Below are 21,126 nucleotides of genomic sequence, written 5' to 3'. Positions count from 1 at the left end.
CGAGCCCCGCCGCCGCCCGCCGTCCCCCACCGCGCAAGCCGGCGGCAGCATGGAGCCCGGCGCGGCGGCCCGAGCCGCGGAGCCCGCCGCGCGCCACGGCGACGGCAGGAAGAAGATGGCGGCGGCCGTAGCGGCGGCCACCGCGGCCTCCCACGCGCCGCTGACGCCAATGGCGCGCGCCGGCCGGCGGGCTGCGGATGGCGGCGGCCCGGGCTCGGGCGAGGGGCGGGGCGAGGCGGCGAGGGGGCCGGCGGGAGGCGGAGGCCGGGCGGGCGGCTGGAGGGAGGTGGCGGGGACAGTGTGTGGCGCTCGGAACATGGCGGGCGTCTGCGACGCGGCCGCCCCGGGAGAAGGCGGCGGTGGCGGCGCGGACGGCACCGAGCGGACGGGCCGCGGCGAGGCGGAGCAGCCGGGCGGTGGCGGCCACGGGCCCGCGCCTCAGCACACCGAGACGCTGGGCTTCTACGAGAGCGACCGGCGGCGGGAAAAGCGCCGCGGCCGCGCAGGTGAGGCGGGCGGGCGGGCGAGCGGGCGGGCGAGCGGGCGGGCGGGCGGCGCTAGGCCGCGGCCGGCTGCCCAGGGGCCGACGCGGTATTGAGGTGGCGGGGACGCCGCAGTCTCCAGTCCGCGCGCCGAGCGGCCGCGGCTCCTGTGGCTCCCAAGTCCCCGCGGCCGGTGACAGCTCCCCCGGCGGCTGGTGCGCGCGGCCCGACGCTCCCGCGGCCATCCCCGGAGCCAGGTGCGCCCTGGAGCTCCACGGTCCCTGGTCACCGACGGCTCCCGGCCGGTCTCAACAGTGACAGGCGTCTTCCACCCCCGAAAGAGGCCAAAAAATGGGAAGCGCGGGGCTTTCTAGACGATGTCCATGACAAGGTGACTTTTTCTCCCCCTGTGTTTTGTGCGAAGTTGAGAGCCTCGGAAACCTGTTAACTTGCCCTCCGAGTACATTTTTCATAGGCTCAGCTGACAGTGTGCCCGTGACCGTGAAGTTCAGTAGTTTTCTGACTCAGAGATGCGCGGCACCCCTTAAAAATGTTACATGTGGACTTTTCCTAAAACTGAAACTTAAGCCAGAAGAAATAGTTTTGCCACACAAGAAAATAAGTACCACTTTTGAGTCCCACCGTCCATAAACACTTTAGAGCGTACTGTTAAAGTATTAGGAATCCTGTGTGTTCTCGGGTCTTATTATTTTAAAAGAATTTTTAATAGCTTTGGTGTTCATACTGAAGCTTCATAGTAAGCCTGGAAGAAAAAGGAAGATTTTGATGTGTCTATTTCATTGGGTATATGAGTGATTACATTTTAATTCTTACATAGTAAGCCCAAGATCTTGGACAGCAACTTGATGGCATTTCTTCCAACTGATTCCAAGCCAATACAGTGGAATAAAGGCTGGGTTAGCCTCTAGGTCTTGCAGTTTATATAAACACACATTCAAGTTACCATTCACTGTGGGTGTTGAAATTATAGGAATACCAAAGATTGGTGGATAGATCCTGATAGAGTTGCTGCTTCTCAGAATTGGATGTAGAGTTTTGCATGGGTCTCCATGTCTTTGAAAACTTGAGCTCAGGCTGTGCCTTGTTTGGTCTTTTTCGATTAGCCACTTAAAATTTTTCCAGCATTCTTTATTTGGTTTAGTTGTCAGTTAAACACTGGCCTGCAAGAGTATTTGCTTTCTGAACTGGCAGGACCTAAGTAAGACAGAGTCTTCCATCTCTCAGCTGCTTGTTTACTAAGACTACTTGAGTACTGCAAGCAAATGTGACCAGGTTTCAGGACAGTTTCTTTGAAATAGTTTTGAGCTCCGAGAAAGCCGTTACTATTGAAACCTTACATTGTTTGCATGAAGAAAAAAAAAATGAAGCTGTGAAGAGCCTTTGGTGAACACAGACCTTGAACCTCTGAAGAAGTGGACTTTTCTGGGATGGAGCTGGATACTTGGACTTACATAAGCTTAACAACATAGCACATGTTTGTTCTTCACCAAGGTGGTACGCTGAGCAGAGTGTATGCTTAATGGGTTAAAAACTGGAGTTTTCTCTAGTGGCAGAAAGTCCTTCCTAGGGAGACACACAGCCTTAGCTATTGGGATGGCTCTTCTTCTCCCTCCGTCCCATCAGTCTTGTATGAGGGAGGAGATAGTGGGTCCTCCTGTTTTGGTAGGTGACATTAGGGATCTAGGCAAGCATCCCAGAACATTTCAGTTAGAGACACCAGGCCGTGGTTTTCCTGTGTGGGGTCTGTGTGAACCACCCCCTTCTGTCCCCAGGTGTCTGCGTTCTCAGATTCAAACAGCCCTCACTGTTGCTGGTGCCTGCCCACCTGTGACTGGCGCTTCATTTGGCAACAGCATCTCCACTAGAGTAGAAATCTAGGCATTCTTTCTTTGTTCACCTCCAGCGCTCCTTTCTTCCACTGCTCTGTTATCTTTTTATTCCCTCCTTTCCAAAATATAGGAAACTTACTGTCTAGGCCAGAGGGCACCACCTAGTGTCAAGCTGGAAACATCTCTCCCCAGGTCAGTCTCCTAAGACTAGGTGCTCACACTGAAGCATTACTTTCCGGTTCTCTGGAAAGGCTCCTGTGGACTTGCCCTGTCCTCCCTCTGCAAGCCAGGGCAGTCTTTGCTGTTCCTTTTGAAAGTCATAATCTTGGGGTCTTGATGGCCCCAACCATCCCTTAGTTCCAATGTCCCCTTTATCATTTTCCCCAAGGAATTCGGGGCTTCTTTATAAGACATTTGTTGGTCGGTCCTAACAGTCTAGGATTCTGTTTAAATGAATATCCAGTTAAGGTGCTTATTCATACTTTGAATAAAATAAAGTGAAGAATAGTGGTCAAGGTTTGTTTTGTTATTATATTCCTGCCCTTCCTAATCATCTGTTGAGGAAGATATATATGTATATGTATATTTATATTAGTTTGAGTATATACAGCTATAAATATGGCATGCATTTATCTGTCAGTTATGTTTTCTTTGTGTTTCTTTGCAGACTCTGCTATTATTTTATTCTCAGCAGCATCTGTATTTTATACATATATATGTATATATACACATATATAAAATATTCATGCATTGTCTAACAGATACTAGTACTTATACCTTAACACAGTTAGAAATGGATACCCTACTCACCATTCCTGTATGTGGACACTGACCTCGAACTCTGGGAATAGTGATCACCAAGAACTGCAGTCTCACCTTGTTTCTTTTTCCTATTCTTAAATTTTTGCCATTTCATGTTATGCTTTTAGACATAGACCAAATAGTAAGTAGTGCATATCATTCTGTTTCTGTGTTGTTCCCCGTTTGACTCATCTGCAGTTCTAGACAAGAGAGAGTCTATGTAGCTGCACTTGCCCTTTTGGAATTAATGCCCAGCAAGTCAACTTTGGACTAAAAATTAGGCAATCTGTGTTCTTAGCTTGGTTCAGTTGTTGGATTGCTTTTGTTTAGACTGCTTGCATAATCCACTTGGCTGTGCTTCATCAAGCCACTACCAAATCGTATCTAACTTAGTTGTCTTACTCTCCATGGAGACTTAACAGAAGTTTGGTGTAAGATAAACATGACACCTGCCCAGGTGCATGAAACAGTTCCCAATAAGGCAAGTGTAGGAGGTGAGCTGATAAGCATTGCTTGTAAAGTGAGACACCTGCTGTCAGGTGTGGTCAGCAGTGTTGTTTGTGATGGAACAGTGCTGTGACAGTGTTCTCTCTGTAATGGTGACTTAGGGAGCTCACCCTTGTCATTGTTTCCCCTCCTCACCTTCACACATCTTGCTGGAGCTCCACAAGAAGAAAGAAAACTGAAACAGAAAAGCCAACTGGTTTTCTGTTACAAGTTTCCCACAAAGATTGTCAGTGGGATTCAAACAATTCATATTACCTGCATCCTATTGTTTGTGGCCTGAAAATTTAAGCTGGCTGCAGGATTATTGATACACTTCTCACACTTTTAATCCTTTGCTTTGTTAGTGTTAAGATGTTGCTTTCATTTTTATACCTTTTTCTATCTCTAGACATATGACTGCTCTTCTCTTTACTGTCCTAAATGAGACCATAAACATTTTTTAAAGGGTGGGAGGCAGAAGTAAGATCTGGAGTTCAAGTCCAGCCTGGGTTACATGGAGTACCCATGTCTTCAAAACAAACAAACAAACAAAAAAACAAGAACTTGAATATAGTATGCAAAATGGTTCTTTTTCTTACATTTGACTCAGGCGGGCAACACTCCTATTTTATTGTCTCCTAGAAAAGTTGATTCCTAGTTTCCCTGTACAAAAGTATGACTGTGTGTAAGAAAAGTATGTTTAATGTTTCAGGTATGTGTTTAAACTTTATAAACACTTCCTTTCCTTAAGGCTGGAGACATGTGTGTTCCATAGTTTCATAACAATCAACCAGTATTCCTTTCCAATTTGCCTTTTTTATGTACAGTGCTATTTTAAGGAAGATATATTTAGACATATTGCTGAACATATAAATATATGTATGATTACTCATTACTTTTAATAAATACTTTTTTATCTTAGCTTCTAGTTTCTAAAGCAAGCTGTCTCTGGTGGGGAAGATTAATAGTTGGTGTTTCAGGAGTGAGGAAAAAAATTAGAACATTTATTTCTCAATTTAAAGTACAGGATTACAGAGCATTTCTGTGATAGGAGGTGAATATTCATTAAAATACACTGGTGGCATTGATTTGGACTTTGATTGGTGTTATTTTACTTTTATTAATATTTACAATCTTCTAACATAGACACACATAATTAAATAGTAAAATAGCTCTATTTTCAAAAGACTATACCCTGTAAGCTCAGATAGGTGTGTAGAACGTTAAAGCAAGTTTAACAAAGTCACAGTGCACTAGGGTGCTGAACATCTCAGGAGGAAGTACAACCTCTCCAGGGAGTGAGGGGGGACAATGCCATACAAGCAGCATGGCCAACATAACAGTCAGGTCCAAGGCAGGGGAGGCCCCTTCCTTTGTCATGGATCAAAAGCAGATTCTGGCCAGGTCTTTTTCTCTCAAATAACTGGGTGGTTGAATGTAATCCTGGTGAGAAGAGAGAGCATGCTGCATTTGTAGGTCAGAGCTCTGGGCTTCGCTCTCACATTTGTTTTTTAAGTGAGTCGATAGGTCTGTTCATTTTCTCAGTGTCTTCATTTGTATTATGTGGATACTGTTATCTTCCCTTTTTAGTTATAATTATTATAAGAATTATATGAAGCGTTGAACACAAGACCTTTGTAAGCTGCCTCAGAGTGGAAGGGTCCCATCCCTTTAAACAGGGTCTTATCTCTTAATTGTTGATAAGGCGGCAAGATAAGGCCTTTAAGATATTTTATACCATGAATCTTGGGTTTTTAGTTTTTAGCGTTATTTTACTGTACCTTTGAAAACCATTCTCCAGCCTATTACATGACATGGGTTGTGTGCAGAGACTGTACATTTAGAACTTGATCAGGATAGACATTAGAAAAATATGGTCCACTGGCTTAGTGTAGCTGCAGATGTGAACTTGGGTTCTGTGGAGGTACAAAGAATGGGGAGTCCATTGGCTTAGTGTAGCTGCAGATGTGAACTTGGGTTCTGTGGAGGTACAAAGAACGGGGAGTCCACTGGCTTAGTGTAGCTGCACAGATGTGGACTTGGGTTCTGTGGAGGTACAAAGAACGGGGACTGATGGGGTACTAGATTTTTCAGAAGGAGTACAGGTGTCTGTTTTAAAAAGCACTTGAGAGCTGGGCATAGTGTCTCATGTCTATAATTCCAGTAATGTGGAAACAGAAGCAGGAGGATCCCTGCAAGTTTGAGGCCAGCCTGGTCTGTATGTGAGTTCTAGACCAGCCAGCCATAGCAAGTCCCCGTCTCCCAGAGAGAACAGTACTGGAATGTGTAATCTAGTAGTGAAAAGTACCCCTTGGCCAGAACTCTGAATCTGGTCTCTCACTTGGTGTGGGTGTAACTTCGGAGATGTCCTTTGCTTCTCCGTGCCTTGGTTTTTTCATCTGCAAGGCACCCATAGCTATAGAACTGCTTTTACAGTTTTGAGTGCTTGTAACTAAAGCATGCTCTCTATTTAGTGTTTTAGCATTATAGAAGCTAACTTGATGCTTAGCACCAAGATTCTTGTATTTCTAGAGGTAGATTACTCACATGTCCTCTTTTGTATTTCTAATAGAGTTGAGACTTTTTTTTGTTTATATCATAGCCTGTTTATGAAATCTAATTAATTTAGGTTATATTGTTTGTTAAATGTATTAGTGATACTTTCCACCATAGAACCAGGATTGCAGAAATAGCATTAATAGATATTAGGAAGCAAACACACCAGAAATGGTTACTATTACAGTTAATATATAGAAAGGAATTGTAGTTCATGACACTGCATCATGCCTTGTGGTTTTCATCTGCTTTCCCACAAACACTGTCAAGTGCCTCAGAGATCTGTGTGGAAGGCAAGACAGAAGAAACAGGTGTTACAGAGCTGGCAGTAGGCTGTTTTCTCATTTGAGAACTTGAGACCTGAGACTTGACTGTCATGGGCCTCAAAGGTGGGAGAGCTGGTGCTGAAGCCCTTCTCCAGCTGACGCCACACTCTTTTTATGGACCACAACAAAACACTGAATATGTCAAAAACTAACCTCTGCAGTCACTAAGGAAGACACCACTCTGGCAGAGAATTTCCCCAATAAACAGGTATATCCAACCCTCTTTGTTAGTTTGCCCCTTTAAAAGATAGAGTATAATGACCTGTCTGTGTGTCTCTTTCACACAGATGACAGACTCTTGGTATGCCCAGCTTCTGTCTCTTATTGGAGACAGGAAGCCTCCCATCCCTGTGATGGGACCTTGGCACTGCTCTCAGGGGTTAGGCCCAGGCCCGTTGGGCTGTCATTTATAATTATGATCACTGAGGACCACAGCTGAGGCTGGAGAGCCTTTGCTCCCTGCCCACTCCCTGCCAACTCAGAATGGTGCCAGCCCTAGCACCCAGCAGCTCTTCTCTTCTGGGGACTTGTATTCTTATCTTTCCACTTCTGAGTTGATTGTCTTTTAAAAGTGTATCATTGATATTTATTAAGTTCCACCAATGTTGGGCATTTGGATCAATCCTACTTTTGTGTTTATATAGGTCATCTTAAGTAATTCAGTGTTAAATAAGACAAGATGGAAAGTACCAAAGTTGGCACTGAACTCGGTATAAGCATAGCCTTACAGTGTTAGCATTTCTCTTGTATAGCACCACATAGGGCTTTTTTTTTCTCTTAAGATTTTTCTATAGTCCTAGAAAGTTTCTAGTCCATAATTATCCTCTACGAATGAGGTTATATGGTGCCTTAAAGTCAGAGCATCTGTTAATATAAGCAGAAAGATTGTATCTCGCATCTACTTCACCCTATGACTTAACTGCAATACCCCGAGAAAGGAAAGCAGCATGCCTGGGATGCACAGTGACCCTGCCTGCCCTGTACCAAGCAGCTATGGGGAAATGGTGGCATTTCTTCCCATGAACGCTTAACCTCCCCCATTTCAAGCCCAGATACTTCTCAGTGTATCACCAATTCTGCAAATACATTATTAGTTTTATGTTTAGAGGTGTGTGTGTGTGTGTGTGTGTGTGTGTGTACTTACATAGAACATACCACTTAAACAAACAAGCCAGGCACGTGATGTGGAACTCCTGGAGCTAGGGATTGGTTGCAGTGCTGACAGGAGTAAACTCTTTAAGGCGTACTGTTCGGACCCTCAGCTAGGCCTGCTTCTGTCTCTGCAGGGTCTTTTGAGACTCATTTGACTGTCCCCACTTGCTAGTGCTTCAGTACTACATCTGTTAGATCGAAGAGTAGGCTCAGAGATGATTTGAAAACTTTTCCTATCCTGGAAGAAAGTTTGGCCTCCTGTAGAGTGAGACAGTGATGGTCAGGTAAAGGGTTTGGAGAGATTGTTGAGGTGCCATGGGAAGCATGGCATACCAGAAAGAATGGGGTCAGGCATCTCCACCTCAACTGCTTACCTGAAATCCAGCAGAGCGGAACATATTTCAGCTACTTTGACCTTGCCTTCCTCTACTGATATAAACTAGATGAATGTATGTTGGAGGAGCAAAGGAAACATGGACAAGGCGGCCAACCCTAGGAAAGGAAGGTTCTGCATTGTGTAGCTATTGACTTCAAGGCAGTGGGAAGTTTTCAATAGCCTTCATGGAGAGGAGTGCTGCTGTTGACCCACTTCTGCATGATCTCGGGGCTCACCTGAGCAGGAGACAGCTGACCTGGGTCTGCATGGCTGCCCTGGCATAGTGATGGGCTGATAGCAGTGTCATCCGGGGCTCTGGGCTACTGGAATGCTACTCTTTCTTCTGTGTCTCTGGCATCCAGGCCTGTGGCACCATGAGAGCCAGGACCGGTTGGAGAGATGTTCTGACTTCTGGCTCTCAGGAACCATCCCTTCCACACTCCTCTGGCATTTCCAGTTTCTGCAATAGCAATCATTCCCCAACAGCACCCTCCAGTCATTTGGGTGTCCCTCTTCTAGGCACAGACCTATCGACTGTAGCATTCTCCTTTTGTTTTATGTGTATTACCTATGGCCCCAGCTCACCTGTGAGTTCCTTGATAAACACTGTTCTTTTTGTTTTGTGTCATTTTCTTTTTTCTGTAGAACTTTCATTATTGAGGTTCCTCAGTGCTGAACTAACAAGAGGGTACTTCCTCGAACATAACGAGGCCAAGTATACAGAGCGAAGAGAAAGAGTGTACACTTGTATGCGAATACCAAGAGAATTGGAAAAGGTACTTTTTTCATTTCCAAACATCATTTGAAAGTTTTAATTATGAAAAAAAAATTGTGAAGAGCTTCTGTTGAGTTTTTAAAATATTGGAAGTAATATGGTAAGTAATTGAACGTGTTTGGGGATATAGGATTGCTTGTAGAGAGCAGCTTATGAAGCCGGTTTTAGTATGAGGGGAACATCACTGAATCTCTCCACACCTTCATTTTGCTAGTTACTAAACTTCCCATATTTTCACCTTGTCCAAGCAGCTTTATCCCAGGATTTACTCTCTTTCTCTGAGCTCTTCTTCAGCTCCCTTCAGTTGTGTGTTTCTAGAATAGCGCTTTCTTTTTTTCCCACTTAAGGTATTTGATTTCAGCCTTCTCTGAGGTTCCAATTTCTTAGACTAGCCACATGTTTGAACACAGAAGTGACAGACCTTCAAAGGAAAAAGATGACTTGTTTAGCCTTGTCACAGAAAGCGTCCTGCTAAAGAGATAGAGAAAAACAGCACTAAGTCTTCAGTAGCGTGTTGCAGGGGCAGTCAGAGGACAGGAAATCCCTTTTCCTCTAATGCTGCTGGCGTTAGGAGTCCTGAGAGATTCTAGATCTTATTACAAGGAAAGATGTATGAGCTAATTCATGGATTTTTATAGTAACAGAAGGCTTGTCGGGCCTAGCTGCTTCCTCAGAACTGTGCTTCCCAGCTTGCTCACTCGGTGCACTGTGAAGTAAGAGGTGTGGCAGGCAGTGGGAAGCCACCAGCCAGCCACTGTGCCTGAGGAGAAGAAGCAAGTGTAGACAGCCAGTTTCAGCAGCTCTACTTTGTATAGGCTCTTGGTAGCGTGCTGCCTGCTGAGGTTTGAGGGAGTCACTCCTGGGATGAGATTTAGAAGACTGCTGAGGAGGAGGCAGTGGCCCTGTGCATGCCTAGTGATCAACACATTGTTGTCTTTCTAAGGAGGATGAAGGATCCCATGGAGGAGCCTGAGAGACTGATGGATGAGGGGCAGTGGGAGGACTCTGCAGCATCTTCCTCAGCACCAGAGTAGCTGCATTTTCTGTTTGGGGATTCGGCTAGAATTGTGTCTGGGGCTGGCAAGGTGAGACAGAAGAAAGTAGAACATGAAACCAGTTCTTCTGTTGGTTGTCTTTTAGACCTCACTATTTCTCTTTTCCAGTGATAAACCGTGGGCTAGAAGTGTTTGGACACAGTGCACAGTGCAGAGGAAGGCAATCTGCTGACATCTAGTTTGTCTGGGATAGGACCAACACATCTAGCCTTAGCCCTCTGTGTGGGGAAAGTTTTTCTCTCAGTGAGCAGTCCCAGACACAGTTTCTCTCTGGAAAAAACTAGGAGGGATTTATCTGCAAACACAGGCAAACTTCATAAATGCATCCACGGTCTTCCTTACAGTGGGGCCCTATGTCTCTGATCCCTTTGTTATAGCATCCATTAATTCTTTACTTCATCAGAGCAAGCACAGTGTACACATCATTTTCCTTCATAGCAAGCATATGTCATGTCTCATGGTGAGGAAATGCCCGCATGTGGTGATGTATCATGTACCCTAATAAAATTTGCCAGAATAGATAAGACTTAATACAAGCAAGTATCTTAAACTAGGGTTCACTGTGAGACTACTGTTGGGTTAAGTAAATGCCTTTTTAAAGAAAGAATCTGTACCAGGAGTTAGTATTGTTCATAAAACTGCATTTATTTGTATGAAGGTTAAACGTATAATATCCCATACTTGAATTACCATTCATTTCTCAGTGGTTTTGCCTTCCACGAACAGGACAGCTGGCTGTAGGTCTTTTGGGAATATGAAGAATGCTTCAGTAGAGGGTCATATTTTTCAGTTGAGTACACGTCTCCTTGATTGCTGATATGAAAATGGGACCTCACTTAAAGCCTGGGAGACTGTTTGGCATTCAGGTTAATCTAAATGATTTCCTCCCTTTTAGTTAACATTGTCTGTACCAACATATAATACCTTGTTGGCCATTTTCTTGGTAAATGCTGTGTTTTTCAAATCACATCTGGAAGAGATACTTTGCAATTAGAGAGCTCTATGTTTCTCTGAAGTCTGCAAGGAGTATAAAACATTACTGTTCATACTTTAAGGCCAAGGGAAATCAGCTCAGTATCTTTTACCAAACCTGTGAACTAATGTGGAACAAAATAATCCCAGAAACTGCATGATATGTCAACAGATGAACAACTTTACACTTGACATCCTCTGTTTGAAACAGTGCTTCCAACTTTTCATTAACACTCCTTTTCAACCTTCTCCCCCTGGGACAAGGTCCAGACATTTTAGAGTACTTCTTGGTCTGGGTGGGGATGAATTTCTTTTTCTCTGTCTGTCTGTCTGTCTCTGTCACTCTCTCTGTTTCTTTCTTTCTTTCTTTTTTAACCCAAGCCTCCCAGTCCTGCCCAGCTTTGGGTCTCTTCTGAGGTCTGCTCCTGAGTGCTTCTGGTCTACTTTGGGAATGTCATTCTGTGTCCCATAAAACTGAGGAGACTGACATTCTCTATGAGAAAAAGCAAGAGGCAGAATAGTGCAGTGGCTCTCCAGCCAGGCTGCCACACTGGCTTCAGATCCCAGCCCCACAGCTTCTAGTTGTGACTCCTGGGGTATTCCCTCACCTTCCTGTGCCTGGCTTTCCTGCTTCTGAATCAGTGACATATTGAACCTTATAGAAGTGTTTTCAATTTTTTTTACCAGTCCTTTCAAGGAGTGCCCTGCTGTGGAACAAGATGAATTTCTTCATCCACAGGTTTCAGTCCTGAGCTTTCAGGACACAGCAGGGGGTGCTTGGGAGAGCCCTGGTTCCAAGGCACCCCTGGGACCCTTCTTTATCTCCTGCTTTGCTTTCATTAAACATGACTTTCCAACCATGCAAGAATGATTGTCTGTCAGCCTTTCTCAGATTGCTAACCACAGATAGAAAGAGAACCTAGGGAAAGCCGGATATTCCTGCTTTCCTTTTAGCCAGGCTCTCTTGGGGTAAACCTGATCTTGTTCATGAAGGATTTACCAGACAGTCACATTAGGTAACATGGCCTGTAGCTGGTTCATAGTTCACAGCTTTTCATGCAACTGGAGACTAGTTGAGGACAGAGTCCTTTGTCTTCTGCCCTATACGGCAGTTCCTGTGCTGACGTCCAAACTGAGTTCCTGCACCCGTATTTTGGTAGGAGCAAGTGCTAGGGAATGATTTGCTGTGTGTGTGTGTCACATCTGTCCAAGGGCCAATTTTGTTGTTTGTTTGAACCTAAAATTGTAATAAATAATTTGGCAAAAAATGAAATTACAAAAGAACTGCCCATCATAGCATTTTCTAAAATTCCCTGACCAATTTATATGCTAATTTAAGGAGATAAAGACCACATACTTATTGATTAATTTGTTCTCTCTTAGATACTTATAGTATATCCTAGGCATTTGTAGCATGAAAGTAAATAGATAAATATAAAATTCATATTTTAGCATGGTGAGAAATATTGTATACAGAAGTAATTATAATTGAAGATATAGAATGGTAAGTGCCGTTAAGCTGTATAGTAAAATGCTGCTTTCAAGAATTTCAAGAAGGGAAAGTTTGCATAGAAGGTGAGCTGCAGAAGACTGAGGTAGGGCCTAGGGAGGAAATTTGTGTGGCAAAGCTAGGAAGAGAAAGAGGTAGATTTTGAACAAGCATCACTGGGTATGTGTGCACGCACCAGGTGGTATGTGTGAAGGTGCTGGAAAGAGGCAGAGATGGGCACATGGGTGTGAACAAGGAGCCACCAAGAACTAGAAGACAGGCTTCATCTAGAGTTTGCCTTAGAGTTTAGAATATAGCTTCAGGAGGAAACTACCAAGATGTATTTAGGAGCTCTGTAGCTGTGTAACAGAAAGTCAGGCTAGTAGAGACTTACTCGACACACTTTCTCTCCTTTCCTTTGTGCAAATGTAGTTGGAGGAGGTCTCAGTGGGTCCAGCAGGCTAGTGACCTGCCACTGCTTCGTTACTTAGCTTTTGATCTTCCTGCTTCTTGACTTTAAATAGAAAGTTGACAACAACAAGTTATTAAATCTGCATTATGATCAGAAAAGAAAAAAGAAGGGCTGGTACTGCCTGCCACCTTTTGATGCCCTTCCTAGAGAACTGAAGCTTTCCCTGTACTCTCAACATTCCACTTGTGCCTTGTTGGCTAAAAGCACATGGCCACCCCCAACTGTATGGGGGACTAGGATGAAGAATGTTGGGTTTTAGCAACAGAGGAAAGGATTAAGAACAGTTACTGAGTTAGCCTCGGAGCTCTGCTTCTGAAAAACTAGGGCAGCAACAGTCGGTGTGGACTGGAAGTGAGCATAGAAAGCTCACAACCCTTCCTTAATTACATATCTTTCTATATACCATTATCTACAATTGATTTATCTACCTCTTATCATTTGTCCTTCATGTTGGACATATATCAGATATAACTTACAATAATTATTATTGTGAAACCTTTACAAAAATTACGTGTTTATGAACCTTACCTGTTATGAAAATTTAAACTAAAATGAAAGTATATTTTTACCTTGTAAATGCATGCTTTGGGTAGTCATTTATTTCACAGTTACTATACTTTGTACATTACAGTTTTTAAATACATCTTAATGCAAGCTAGGCCCCACTGTTTAGTCTTAAACGCAGCTACCGATTTTAAGGAATCACTTATTTATTCATTATTATTTATTTATTTTGTTGCACCAAGGATTAAGCAGAGGGAAGTGTGATGAGGCAAGTGCCCTACCACTGAACCACCCGGTCCTGTTTTTGTCATCTGAGAACAGATCTCACTAAATGTATAGCCTAGACCCACCTCCAAGTTGAGATTTTCCTGCCTCTACCGAATATCACAAACTTTTATGAGCCTTAAATTTATCAGGTTAAAGGTTAAAAATAATGATATTTATGTATGTTGGTCAGATTTTCACACTGACATAAACAACTAAGGGAAGACAAAATTTACTTGGTTTATAATATTTCAGAAGTGCAAGTACATAGATCTTGACTCTGTTGCTTCTCAGCTACTGGTGAGGCAGAACCTAGTGATGGGAGTGGGTGTCAGGGGCGAACAGGAAGCTGAGAGAGAGAACAGAAAGGTGTCCAAGATAGAATACAGCTTTATTTAAGGATAAACCTTCCATAACCTACCTCCTCTCTAGACTCCATCTTCCAGGGTCTCAGGGTCTCCCAAAATAGTAGCATCACCTGGGAACCAAATGGTCAACACATGAAACTGTTGTAGACCTTTCATATTCATCCATGAGAGACGTGGAGTTGTGTTATTACTTACCATGGACTGTTAACAAGAAGGGAGATGGGTTCCCAGAACACCAGAAGCATGTGATCCACCATCAGCTGCCTGCTCCTCTGAGTCTCCTTAGGACTTTACTTTCTTCTTCTAAGATGAGAAGATGGACAGAGTCATCTCAGGAGGCCTAATAGTATATGAACCTGTCTTAGTTACTTTTCTACTGCTTTGAAAAGATACCATTACCAAGGCAACTTATAAAAGAAAGCATTTTGTTGGGGCCTTGTTTACGCTTTCAGAGGGTTAGTCCATGACCTTCATGGTGGGGAGCATGGCAGCAGGTGGGCAGGTATAGTGCTAGAGCAGTATCTGAGATCTTATATATTACTTGCAAGTTCAAAGCAGAGACAGAGACTGAACCTGGTTGTGGACTTTTGAAACTTCAGATCTCAAACCCAGTGACTCCACCTCCTCCAATAAGGCCACACCTCCTAATCCTTCCCCAAACAGTTCCACCAACTAGGGACCAAGCATTCAAATACATGAGCCTAAGGGGCCATTCTCATTTGAAATGCCACAGACCCTTTAATGAGTTTGCTTCTGAAAAACAGGGAAAATAGATGGTAACAGAAAAATTCCGAGCAAGAGAAGATTTCAATATCTATTAGGAGAACAACATAATTCTTGCACTTTTTTGAGAGTAAGCAAGGTTAACATTTAACAGAATAATTCAAAAGTTCATTTCATAGTAATAAACTTAATTTGACATCATGTAAAGCTGTTTTTGTTTCATCATAAGATATATATATATATATATATATATATATATATATATATATATATATATAAAGAAAACTTAGTAGTAGCTATCGGTTCACTTTATTTTAGTGAAACAGCTCTCAATTTCATTGTCAAACTGATATACTCCTTTCTCAGACCCCTGTTTGTGTCAGTTACTTCTTGGTCATCCTCTTGGTTTCTCATTCCATGATAATGCATTTATAGAAACATCCTTCTAAATCCATGTTGGGATGCAGCCTTTCTTTGTCTGGGACACACTCTTGCCCAGATCCCCATTTATGGAGCTATTGGGAAGATGGAAGGCTAGTATAGGCTGACTGGACCTCGGCATTTTGGCAGGCCTCCCTCCTCTTCTTTCCAGGGTGTATCATCCCTGCCTGAGACAATGATGACAACACCACCAGCCCCCTCAGAAATCAGGCTTGATATGATGGGACAGCAGCCAGTGAATTCCCAGCTACCTCATTGTGAAGTTGCTGTTACCTGCTGGGCACATAAGACCATCCAGCAAATTAAAAGATGACTGCTTGTAAACTTACAACTTATGGGCTATTGGTCAGGAACTTCTTTTTGTCTTGTTGGCTTTGGACACCTTACATGATGCCATTTTGGTCCCTTATTCAGGCCGTCTTAATTCGACTGCCTTGACTACTTACTGCCAGCGTAACAAGGCTGATCTCTTCCTGAAAGTAGATCTGAGCCTAAAGGATGCATTGTCATCTTGTGTCAGCTGCCTTCTGCAGGAGCTGTGAAGGCCTCAAGTATTTGGGTACCTTTCATCCTATTGCAGCTTTAAGGTCACTCTCACTGTCCTGCATCTGGCCAGCCTCTCAGCAGTCTGTCCCATTAACAGTAATAAGTAGTAATTCTGCCTTGTGTATTGTGAAGATTCTAACCAAGTTAGCATAAGTGGAGTGCCTAGGACATACCATCAAATAAGAGAGGCCAGAAAATAGTAGGGTCATTCATTGTGCAAAATCTTCAGTTTATTTACCTTGTATGAAATATGTCTACTGTTAAGTGTGTACCAGATGTAGATTATGATGACTGTGATGCATTGATTGAGATTCTGTTGCTTCCTGGAGTTACAGATGTGTATATAAACTTGCCCATCACATAAGAACCTGACTCAGCAGTCCTTTTGTTGACCGTCTGAGTATAGACTTCTTAGGGACATGCAAATTACTTACTCTGGAGATGTCCTTAAATGTGTAGTAATTGCTTTCAAAGTCAGATCCCTGCATGTGAGTTTTTTGAGAACTTCTGGATAAGAAGTTGAGCTCCTTAGCTATTAACTGAAGATAGTATTATCCCTCTTATATAACTGCACCCACAGCCTACACCCCACATTGCATGAAGCACATTTTTTGGTGTGTGGAATTCTGGTCCTCTTGCCTCTGCCTGGCAAGGTCTAGTCTCTGAGTTGCCCCCTCTGTGAAAAGCTTTCCTGACTGTCTTGTGCTTATGACTCAATGCCCCCACCACTTCCAACACAAACGCCACACAAACCTGATTCTTCCCCGGCGTTTCCAAAATAGTTACTTTAGTACTTATTTTGTAGAAAGGATATGCCTAATGAGTGGTCCTGAAGTTTTCTGGTCTCTCTCACTATGCTGTTGACCATTGCTGTATTCCATTAACACCCGGTGGAGTCTCTCTCCCAAGGACTTCTTTACCCCAAGTGTAGGTCCATATTTTTATAAAAAGTGGCATTTGGGGCTAGAGAGGGAGCTTTTCCAGGCTCTTTACCCTCTTCTCCAGCTAGCACTCCAGACTTCAACTCATTGACATAGTAGATGATGTTTGCTGGCCTCAGTAGAGGAGACAGTGCTCAGAATTCACATGAGCTCTGAAAAAATACATTCCACAACTGGTTTTGCTTCTTCCTAGCCATAGTTTTATTTATTTTGAAATTTCAAATGACATTAAGGGAGGGGTAGAAGCTATGCTTTTGTTGTTTTGAGACAAGTATTTGTCAAATGGCTAAGAGTAACGTTAGTAGGTTCTGTGTAAATGCTTAAGAGCAGCTGTAGAACTTTTCACATTTAATGTTTAATATGTATTGCCCAACAGTGTTAAAGGAACATTACCTCTCTATAATGTCCTCAACATAGAATATTAGTGTTCAAAGGCTACAATGAATCTTTTTCTAGTATAGGAGACTAGGACTTCCGCAGTGAGTTTGAGCGTAGACCATGGTGCAGTTTCCTGCAGACTGACCAACATCTTTGCCATGCCCCTACTGCTCAAGAATGTGTCCTTAGTGTCACTGCAGAGTTGGTGCTGTAGCCTGCCTGCAGAGGTGGCGAGACAGGGCTCCACCTGGAGAGTGGGCCTGATGGACAAGATCTCTAGAGTCGGACCAGCAAACCCTCCTGTCCTTTGACTGCTTTCACTCAAGGAATTGCAGGGGCCAGCTCACTAATTAAGCCCACAATTGCTTTTGAAGTTTTTTATTTTTAAACCCGCAGTTGATCAATCTGGGCTCTAAGAATAAAATGGAAGAGCTTATTTGAAAATGGAGTGTCTGCAGTTTGTGACTTGTAATTTACCTCTGTAAGAAGAACTTCCCTGTGCTCCAGCACTGCTCTCAGCGGCGGCCCACTGCCTCCATGCCTGCAGTGTCTGCTCCAGAAGGAGCCAGACTTTAACTTGCCTACCTTCACAGGCTGAGTTTGACACTGAGTCAACATCGATGAGTGGTTCTTGGACTCATTGAGAACATGTTTCAGTTTTATTTTACATGTAGAGGTGCTTTGACTGGATATATGTCTGTGTACTACTTGCATACCTGGTGCCCGTAGAGACTAAAAGAGGGTGTCATAACCTGGAACTGGAATTACAGACGGTTGTGAGCATTTATGTGGGTACTGGGAATGGAACCCTATTCCTCTGAAAGAGGAGCCTGTGCTCTTAACAGCTGAGCCATCTCTTCAGCCCCAACTTTGACCTTCTTAAAGCAATAAACACATTTTTATTTTGTTTGTTTATTATTTGCTTGTTTTTTGTTTTGTTTGCTGGGGGAAGTATTTCGGTGTTTTTGTCTTTTGGTGCTGTTTTGTTTTTAAGACATGACCTTGTATGTAGCCCAAGCTGGCTTGGAATTCAACATGTAGCACCGGCTGGTCTTGTGCCTCCTTCCTCACTCACTCTCCTGAGTGCTGGCTGTAGGTGTGCACCACTGTGCCTGGCTGTGAGCATGTACTTGATTCAGTCGTCAAAATCTCTGCCTCAGCAAAGCTCTACAGTGTTTGATTAAGGAAGGATGAAGGGATAAACTAAGGAGTGACCTGGCCCAGGGAAGGTGTTCACCTAAGAACTATGTCACCTTTGTCTCTTTCTTTCTGGGGAAAAATGTGAGCAACTGAATACAAAGAATTAAAAGCCCCAAACTCCTTTATGTGTTCTCCTTATGTATTGTCCTTAGACTTTGCTTTAGGGGTTCTTTTTTCTGCAGTATTTTTAGTTTCTTTTTTATCTTATAAAGCAAGTGCAAGCAGATGACATCTTTGCTGTAAAGGTGAGACCTGGGTAAAGTAAGCATCCCCATTCTTTAAGATGGGCAAGGTGAAGATGGACAGCAGCAGCAGGGCTGAAGAAGGAAACATGGGAAGAAAGTGACAAGGATCAAGAATTTGATGGACATCCTGTGACAATCCACTGTTCTGACAGACTGTGACCTAAAGGCATATTCAGAACCACTGCTGGAGGCCTGGCACCTTTAATCCCTTCACTTTGGAGGCAGAGGCAGCCGGATTTCTTTAAGTTCCAGGACAGGACAGCCAGGGATACACAGAGGAAACCCTGTCTCAAAAGAACAAGGAAAAAAAAATCACCTGGTTTTGTGGTGGTCACAGGATTGCATTTGTTTTGAAATTTGGATGAATTGTTCAGGGAAGGCAGGAGATACAGCTCCGAAAAACAGCTGCACATGTCACTGGTGTCATTCATTACTTTACAGTCATGCCTTGTATGTGGAGAAGAAATTCATTCAGTTATTTATGAATGGCTAAGTAATTATAGTTAGTCTAAATAAAAAGGAAATAAAAATTACCTGCCTTCCCAAGATACCACACTAAGATTTGAAAGTACATATTATTTATGTTGATGTGTTCTCAAAGCTTTTTATTTATAACATATTTTAAAGCTAGCAGCCAGTCACAATATGAGATTCATTAAATTCTTGTGTTTTTTAAAGATAGTAAACAGATTGCAAGGTAAGTTAGCCAAAAGAAAACCCAACCTAACCTATAAGACTAGTAAAAATAGTGGAAACTCTACTTGAATTGCTTGAAGCAACAAGAACAGGACTTTGGTCTGACTAGACAGGCTTGCTAGTTCCCTTGCTGATGCACATCCTTGGGCCAGCATTCAGCCTTCACATCCATGGCTTCCGAATATGTCAAGCAGAGGTGATCGTTTCCTCAGGAACTGAGAGGAACCTCAAGTGCTGAACACCTACCGCTTGCCTGGAACACTGCAGGCACTGGCAGGAGACCAGAGCAGCCTGAGTCACTGTGTCCATGAAGTGGATGAGGGACAGATTATGTCCTGACCAGGGCTAAGCTCAGCCCCACTCATCTCTCTAGTTTCTTTACATTTGTAAGGAATGTAGAAGAATGCTGGGTAGGAAAAAATGTAATGCCAGAGTGGTAAGGACTGTTCTATTTCTGCCTTTCCAAACTGAAGGGCTTTGTGTTGCTTTTCCTTTGCATTTTGTATTCTCACATTTGTGAACATTTATCCTCAGCTGAAATGCTTTAAATTGCAGCCACATGCGCTCCTCTATCTTTGTGATGAGATCTTTTGCCAGCTCCAGTGGTCCAGATATAGGGCCTACACAGTGTCAGAAGGATATTGTCCAACCACTTGGTTTAAGGCACAGACTTGGCAATGTGAAAGGCAGGCCTTTGGACTTTTGCTACGGCTATGCACCATAGATGGTACTAACACAAAATCTGCTGAGCTGCTAAAGGAGTTTTCTTCTCCTCCTCCTCCTCCTCCTCCTCCTCCTCCTCCTCCTCCTCCTCCTCCTCCTCCTCCTCTTTACTGTCCACCTCTGTGCTCCTGCTGGCAACTCATGGCCCTGAAGGCTTTCTTCCTACTCCCTATGCCAGGCCATGTCTTCTGCCCAATTCATGTTGTATGTGTGGCACATGCTCATCTCCTCACAAGTTATTTAAGAGCTTTTTCTAAACCTCTCCAAGGTGGTTTGGCCCTTGGACCTTTCCTGCTCCTGCAGACGCAGCTGTGTTAGGCCTGCACCAACATGACTGCTACCCTTGCTGATAGTTAAAAGTCACATTCTGCTTCCTGGTGTTTTTGTGCCCACTGGGCTGGGCATGTTACATGCCTACATTCACAGTTTCAGGGCTGTTGGCTGAAGGAATATCATCTTCATTTCAGCATGAGCTCATGAGACAGACACACACTCCTTAGTGCTTTGTGTTCTTGTGTAGACATACCCAAGATTCGTCTTGGAATCTGCAGATAGCAAAGACTTCTCAAGGGCAGGAGAGTCATAAACAAGGACCACTACTTAGTCGGTAGTACTCCTTTGCATAACTCGAAAACATGAATGAAAACCAGCACTTTATACCAATAATGGCATCTGAGTGACTCACCTGGAGGGAAGACTTAAAACTGTAGACTTCCACATGACTTAGGCTAACATAGTGCTTTCATTGTTGTTCACGAGTCTAGATTGTTGAAGAAAGCTGTATATTCAGATTAAGAAATCTAGAGTATAGATAATGTATTTATTTGGATTTTGTCAAAAATTAATAAAATATAGACTTTCATTTAAATATGTATATATTTGTTGGCTGAGACTACCTTAACAAAGTATTCCCATTGGACAGTTTAAGCAACAGGGATGCAGAAGGGGAAGCCTGATATGAGGAGTCAACAGAGTTAGTTTCTCCTGAAGCCTTTCTCCTTGGCTTGTGGGCAGCCACCTTCTCCAAAGGTCCTCACATGGTCATTTCTCTGTGTTTCTGTGTCCCAATTCCTGCTCTGGGCTGGAGAGCTACCTCAGCCATTAAAGGCTAAGGCACACAGCTGGCATCTCCAGAGTAGCAGTCATGTTGGATCAGGACTTATCCTAATGACCTTTTCACTTGAATCACCTCTGTAAAGACCCCATGCCTGGAAGTTAGAACTTTCCTATGGGTTTTGTGAGGAATGTCTGCTTATAGCAGGGTGAATTTAGATAACGCATGCAGGCCGGACAGTTTATTGTCTG

General features: G+C 43.5%; 1 protein-coding gene across 1 annotated transcript in view; it reads left to right on the top strand.

The window, feature by feature from the left end:
- Nucleotides 1–291: 291 nt before the first annotated feature.
- Nucleotides 292–21,126, top strand: part of Tapt1 (transmembrane anterior posterior transformation 1) — a 52,054-nt gene continuing 31,219 nt past the window's right edge. The window contains exons 1-2 of the mRNA XM_028865848.2: nt 292–506; nt 8,675–8,805. Coding sequence (XP_028721681.1) covers nt 317–506; nt 8,675–8,805 — 321 coding nt within the window. The 5' untranslated portion in view covers nt 292–316. The remainder of the gene's footprint in view (nt 507–8,674; nt 8,806–21,126) is intronic.

The sequence above is a fragment of the Peromyscus leucopus genome, chromosome 10 (genome assembly GCF_004664715.2).
Source record: "Peromyscus leucopus breed LL Stock chromosome 10, UCI_PerLeu_2.1, whole genome shotgun sequence".
Taxonomy (NCBI): domain Eukaryota; kingdom Metazoa; phylum Chordata; class Mammalia; order Rodentia; family Cricetidae; genus Peromyscus; species Peromyscus leucopus.
Note: the sequence above shows the minus strand (reverse complement) of the source record. Positions and strands in the feature narration are given on the sequence as shown.